Raw genomic sequence first — 7,498 nt, 5'->3', positions numbered from 1 at the left:
AATTTGTTGTATGCTATCAGATATGCGATAATAAGCAAAAAACAACAACAATTAAAATTGATTAAAATTTTGCATTCAGTTTATTTTGTAGACGATTTTTAATTTGCAGGGCCCAATTTCACGAAACATCGTAAGCCTAGTTTTGCACGTAAACATAAATCTACGACTAAAAAACAATTCTTATTACTATCATAGTACAACAAATATAGTTTAAAGTACACATATTTCAGTTTCTTTTGTCACTAAAATGCTCCATCTTCCGTATGGTGTAATTTTCCGTGTGAAATGGATGCCAAACACATGTAAATGAATGTCCGGTATAACTGCTAGTTGCAGACGTAAACTTACGATGTTTAGTGAAATAGGTTCCTGGCAGTTCACTATTACCAATATTTTAAAGGCATATTGTCACAGACCACTGACCTATTTAATGGTCTAACAAAGTATTACCTGAACAAACATAATTTGATTTGTCCCTAAATGTACTTTATTCAACCATCTTCATAACCACTATACTCTAGTTATTAATGATAGTTTGTAAAATTCAAAAACTAAAATTGCCGAGAGGGTTGACATGGATTTTACTCCATCATGGTTCAGTTCAGGTGGTGCAATAGCTAGATTTGGTTTCCAACAATTAATGTAATTTTTAGTTATTATACATTTTTGGAAAAATAAGGTCTTTAAATCCGTGACAGTATGCCTTTAACCAGTGTACAAATCATACCGCTGATGTTTAGCATACCATAGGAGTGTGCGCTCCGCCAGTTTGCTGCAACTTATACAATACTGAACATAAAAAGGAACACTTGCACAGTCATGATTATGAAAAAAAAACCCCGGTTTTATTGTCTTGCATGATGTACATAATAATAATAAAATGTATATTAAATAAAACAGATTAAAAGTTTTCCATACCTGCTGATACGGGATTGTAAACTCGTTAATATATTTTCTTGAAAGTTGAAATATCGTAATAAACTTACTTTGATAATTTTCCCTTTAAAATGTGTCTGGCTACATCAACAGACTTTGGAATGGTATGGGTTTAGTTGTCAGTGGTCCTGCTAGTTTCGTGAAATTCTTCGTTGGGGGCTTACGAGTAAAGCAGGTAAAATATATTTCTTACACACCAGTTGGTGAGAACACCATGCGTTATTTTTGATAACACATAGTTGTTTACACATGTACGTCTGTTGACAATTTCAAGACATACGACTGGCTGCTCCTTGGTGATGACCAGATCACCACTGCCATACATCCAATGAAAAACTACACGATGGAAATCGATTAAATTGTGACGTATTGTTAACCTGACAATCACTGGTCTGTGACGCGTAAGTCAGCTACAAGTGCAACGGCTGTAAATAATTTTTAGTCCAAAAAGATGTTAAAATTTGCTTAAAACCTGGTTTTTGAGGATATGTAAAAAATAGAATAATACATTCATGTTCGTTTGATACCATTTATCTCACAACTCGTTGTTTAAAAAACATATCAAACTCGCTTTTGCTCGTTAGATACATTTTAAAACAATGGTATCTTACGGGCACGAATGTATTATCTCTATTTAACAAATTAGTTATACAAAATATCTCCCCCCCCCACCCCCACCCCCAACACACACATAAACAAATGTTTGACCCCATCATGGTTGATTACCTCAGCCCACCCTACTAAAGTCAAATGTCATAGAATGTTTATGAAAAAAGAAAATCGCCATCGCATGTAGAGGATGGAGGGGCAAGGGCGTAATGTCCACCACCTCTGAAGATTATGCATCTCCCAGACAGTTCACAGGTGAATAATAAGTACCTGCACACCTCATACCTCCAGACTATTTCTATTACCCCAGTGCTAACGGCAATTTAAGTGCACTGGAAATAACAGGGAGGGAAAAGAAGGAAATGTTTTATTTAATGACGCACTCAACACATTTTGTTTATGGTTATATGGCGTCAGACATATGGTTAGAGACCACACAGATATAGAGAGAGGAAACTCGCTGTCGCCACTTCATGGGCTACTCTTTTCGATTAGCAGCAACGGATCTTTTATATGCACCATCCCAGACAGGATAGTACATACCACGGCCTTTGTTACACCAGGAAATAACGGGGAAAACATTCTGAAAACATTATGCAGTAATACGTATTCTGATTACAAATATATCTCATTGCAAAAAAGAAGAAGTGTAATACACATGGGTCTTTAAAAAGCATACCCCCCCCCCCCCCCCCCACCACCACCACCACCACCCACCATGCATACATATATCACAGTAAGCTTTGATATGAATGAATTTCTATACAATATCAGCAGGTGCGTGTGTAGGAATTTATTTAGCGGGGGTCTGTAGTGTGATGAGCACAGTTTCTGGGGGAGTGGAGGCGGTTCATGCACTCCTACCATACAAAAAATATATGTAAAAAGTAAAAAATAAAATTTGGTTCCACCCCTACACGCGCACATCTGATCAAGAATATGTCACTTTGTGATCAGGGCCTCGTTCCACGAACCGCTTTTAGTTCTAAGAGCACCTTAAGTGAATAACTACCTTATGCAACTAAGATGATCTTAGCGCTAAAATCGGTTCGTGGAACGGGGCCCAGATCAACAATTTCATCCATATTCATATGCAGAATCGACCAATGATTGTCCAGCGTTTAATCAGTTGTTAAAGTCAATTAAATAAATTTAGCAAACATCTGTTTTTAAATTATCAACATTCCTAAAGATGCATATACCATTTGTAGTAAAAAATAATATACATTTAACTGTCTATGAGGGCCACCTTGGACTGAAGTTACACAAGCTGTTGATCCATCAGCCACATGTAACTATGGACGTTATGGCTGTAGACTGTGCTCATGACGGGTGTCACCGGTAGGACAGGATATGCTCACCTTTTGCAAACACCTGATATCATCACTGTTTTTACAGTAACTCATGAGTGTATGTTATCACAGTTGTATATATTCTATTGAGTCTATCCTGTGCAAGTCTTGGGAGTGGCAGTCCTCCTACATTGCGGTGCAGGAGGGGTGAAAGATCCTGTTACAGATCTCCTATAAGAGTGGCAGTCCTCCTACATGCGGTGCAGGAGGGATGAAACATCCTGTTACTGATCTATATCAGTGGCAGTCTTCCTACATGTGGTGCAGGAGGGGTGAAGCATCCTGTTACGGATCTCCTATAGGAGTGGCAGTCCTCCTACATGCAGTGCAGGAGGGGTTAAATATCCTGTTACTGATCTCCTACAAGAGTGGCAGTCCTACATGTGGTGCAGGAGGGATGAAACATCCTGTTACTGATCTCCTATAGGAGTGGCAGTCCTCTTCAGGAAGAACACCTGATAGTAGATTATGGAAGCAATCACCATTTTGCCTAACATCCTTTTGACTCTGCCTTGTGCAGAGATACAATTCTGATATGGGAATGTTTTGTCATTCAACCATATATATTTATTATTTTACAATAAACAAAGATATTTAGAATAAAATAAATGTCATATTTTGTCTACATTTAAAAACTTAATGCACCTAGAATAAATATATGCAATAAATCAAATAAACGTACACAATACAATAAATATATACAATGATTACCATTTTCCTAAATTTGGCTCACATTTTGCATCTATGCATCTACATGTATATAAAGGTTTACAGTGAGCCTATAATGTAAAAAATCATTGAGTTTTTTTTTATCCCTGCCCATCCCATTTAGCCTGCACTTATTTGGCTAAAAATGCTTATCCTTTAAACATATATCATACTCGATGTGCAGTAATTCCAATGACTGAAAATATTTAATACAAAATAAAAATTCACCCCTACATCCATTTTGAAAACCATTTGTAAGAAAATCTAGCATTTATTTTAATTATGACTTAAGCCAATTTAGCTTTTGACAATTCTAATTTCCAATCATCCAATTTTGTGCTTTTACAATCCTGAGTTACAGCAAGCAAATTTTGGCTTTCAACCACCCTGATTTACAATAGCTCAAGCAGGTCCGACAGGATATAAATTTAATTAAACAAAGTAAAAGTAATTTCTTGGGAAAAAAAAGCAAGAAATACAGGCCATTGCTGTCAACATTTCCAGGAAACCCAGAATCAAAAAATGTCCACCATTTTTGAGTTTGGAAACATCCATTTACAGTTGGCCAGTTTTTGGATTTGTCAGCTTCATTTATAGTGAACCAATTTTGAGTTTCGGCAATCCTGATTTACAGTGAGCCAATCTGTCTTTTAAGAACCTGTTTTACAGTTAGACAATCTGGCTTTTAAGAACCTGCTTTACAGTCTGACAATCTGGCTTTCAACAACCATGATTTACAGTAAAAAAAAACACAAGTCAGACTATTTGGTTTTTAACAACCCTGATTTATAGTCAGATTATTTGGTTTTTGACAACTCAGATTTACAGTCAGCCAATTTGGTTTTTGACAACCCAGATTTACAGTGAGCCAATTTGGTTTTCAACAACCCTGATTTAGTTGGCCAATTTGACTTTCAACAACCCTTATTTACAGTCATTCAGTTTGGTTTTCAGCAACCCTAATTTATAGTCATTCAATTTGGCTTTCAACATCCCTGATTAAGTCATCCAATTTTGCTTTCAACAACCCTGACTTACAGTCAGACTATTTGGTTTTCAACAACCTTGATTTACAGTCAGCCATTTTGGCTTTCAACAACACTGATTAACAATAAATCAATTTGACTATCAACAACACTGATTAACAATAAATCAATTTGACTATCAACAACCCTGAGTTACAGTCATTCAATTTGGCTTTCAACATCCCTGATTTGGAGTCACCCAATTTGTGTTTTGACAACCCTGATTTAGTCAGCCAATTTGTTTTTTGACAACTCTGCTTTATACAGCCCATTCGAATTTTGACAAACTTGATTTACAATCAGCCCAACTGGTTTCTGACAACTCTGATTTACACCCAGCCAATTTCTTTCAACAACTCTGATTTACACCCAGCCAATTTCTTTCAACAACTCTGATTTACAATCAATGATAACAAGTCTGGCTGGATACAAAGAAAACGAACAACTAACAACTAAAAGTAATGTTTTAAAGAAGACTGTTTGTACGACACGAAGGCCACTGCTGTCCCTGCAGCTAGAACTCCCAGCATGCACAACAGTCGGGTCACCGACGGCAGTTTGTCCTCCAGCCACTGTCTGGCTACCGGATGTGCTGGGTAGTCCATGGACTCCGGCTCACTCTGCCAGATATCAGACTCTCGAATCAAGCCAAGTTCGTATAACACCTTGAACATACAATACAAATAACCAATTTATGCTATAAACTGATATGCAATTAAGTGGATTTTATGATATTGAAAATATTCCATTAATAGATTGGGTTTTTTGGTGGGATGGGTGGGTGGGGAGTATTTATTAATTTATTTTATTGATAGTTCATTTCATTCCATTCATTTTAACTTTTATTTTTAATGTTTATTGCAGCTTATATCCACTTACGATTCAATAACAATGTCCTGGACAAACACCAATAGCTGCCTGTCCAGGACAGAGGGTTAACAGTTGTTAGTGGATAGTGAGATACTCTCGGCTTACTAAATTCCAAAACTATATATGTAGCTCCCTTCTTTACTATTTCGGCGGACCATTAAAACATTTGCCTAATTCCCTTCTCATAAAATGTACACCATTCCTCTTTGGACTCATCCTTCGGGACTCAAAATTCCATAGCACCAAACCACCCCTCCGCCTGTTACCGATCACGGTCGGACTGCAGGTGCTCCCTTACACCTGACAGTGCAGGCGGTCCCCCCTTCACCCTCCCCATCCCTTTCCTGTCCTGGACGGAGGAACCGGCTGAGGCCAACACCGACACCCAAGACAGACGTGTGCTACAACAACTTGCTCTGAATGTGCACATGAAACTCTCTGACCTGACCTGACCTGAGTGAGAGTAAAGATGTTGTAGTGGCCTTACATTTACCAATAGAGCCATTAAAACTTGCTTTGGGCTGGATACGGGTATCGGGGCACTTCTCAGTATCTAGCAGCTTTTCATCCTACAATTTACCCATAATATGCATGAAATAAACCCTTTTGATGTTTACTGTTATTAACTCTTGTGGATAACGTTTCACTGTCAATAGGTCATTTGTTTATAACCAACCAGACCTGTATACCTGAACATAAATTTTTTATAAGATTTAGTTAAAGTGCATGGTGTCAAACTACATTTGTGTCAATCGTAATAATGTCATTTTACCGATGAATATTTTTACTTTAGAAATGCTGATTTACTCAAAACAAATTTAAAATGTTATTTTGGAAGTGTTATAGGATAAACAGAATTTGCTTCTCATGTTTTTTAATATGTAAAGTAACAACCTCGTCTAGTTAATCGGTATTTGTCTTGATAGAGCCTCAATAAATACCGATTAACATAGACTCGGTTGATATTTTCCATATTAAACAACACTCGTGACGAATCCTCTGTATATCTGATAGCTGGTAAAGAAATTTTGTTTTGTCAGACCTTGTACTCACTTCTCTACTCACTTCTCTTCTCACGTCTCTATTCATTTCTCTACTCACTTCTCTACTAACTTCTCTAGATCCTGAACAGACAAACAGGTTATCTGATGTGTGTGTGCTCAGGGCAACAGGTTTGAAACTTAAATTGATAATATAGTGACAAATACATTAAAGTTAAATGTGTCTCACTTCTCTTGCCGCTCTCTCCCCAGCTTGAATGGCTCCTTCCATGTACCCCATCCACTCTGAAGCAGTCTCGGTTCCCGCGAAGTGTGTCCGACCAACGGGCTTACGAAGCTCTCTGGATAAACAAAATCTCCAGTTAACCATGTAAAGATTACCATACATGTTTTACTGTAAGCAGGTGCAATACATATCACTTGGTGCTCATAAACCTCATCTTCACTATATGCGTCAAATGGGTCTAGAAACATGTGGTACATTAACGATATGACGATTTTGTTACAGGATTTCAATATCTGAAACAGCCATATTTCCATGGATCAAGACCTTAAACGCCCAATTTCGAGGTTTACCTTGAACCTGGTTTAAGACGATTTTGATCCAAGATTCACGTTTGAGAATTTCAGTTTGAGTCCAGATTGAACAGAGTTTTAAACCACGAATCAGGTTTAAAGTGGCGACGAGAAATCGGCCCTTAGAGTCTAGACTCAATACTCTAATATTAAAGTCGGGTTGGTGGACCCATTGGGCTATTTCTCATTCCAGCCAGTGCTCCACAACCTGGAATAACAAAGGCAGTGGTATGTACTATCCTGTCTGTGGGATGGTGCACATAAAAGGTCCCTTGCTGCTAATCGAAAAGAGTAGCCCATGAAGTGGTGACAGCAGGTTTTCTCTCTCAATATCTGTGTGGTCCTTAACCATATGTCTGACGCCATATAACCGTAAATAAAATATGTTGAGTGCGTCATTAAATAAAATAATTCTTCTATT

At 37.6% G+C, this 7,498-nt stretch overlaps 1 protein-coding gene across 1 annotated transcript in view; it reads right to left on the bottom strand.

Annotated features, from left to right (window-relative positions):
• Window positions 1–1,413: 1,413 nt before the first annotated feature.
• Window positions 1,414–7,498, bottom strand: part of LOC121371105 (amine oxidase [flavin-containing] B-like) — a 37,626-nt gene continuing 31,541 nt past the window's right edge. The window contains exons 12-13 of the mRNA XM_041496760.1: window positions 6,731–6,842; window positions 1,414–5,295 (exon numbers count right to left, since the gene is read on the bottom strand). Coding sequence (XP_041352694.1) covers window positions 5,083–5,295; window positions 6,731–6,842 — 325 coding nt within the window. The 3' untranslated portion in view covers window positions 1,414–5,082. The remainder of the gene's footprint in view (window positions 5,296–6,730; window positions 6,843–7,498) is intronic.

This window comes from Gigantopelta aegis, chromosome 1 (genome assembly GCF_016097555.1).
Source record: "Gigantopelta aegis isolate Gae_Host chromosome 1, Gae_host_genome, whole genome shotgun sequence".
Classification (NCBI taxonomy): Eukaryota; Metazoa; Mollusca; class Gastropoda; order Neomphalida; family Peltospiridae; genus Gigantopelta; species Gigantopelta aegis.
The sequence above is the reverse complement of the archived record's forward strand: the minus strand, read 5'-3'. Positions and strand labels throughout refer to the sequence as shown.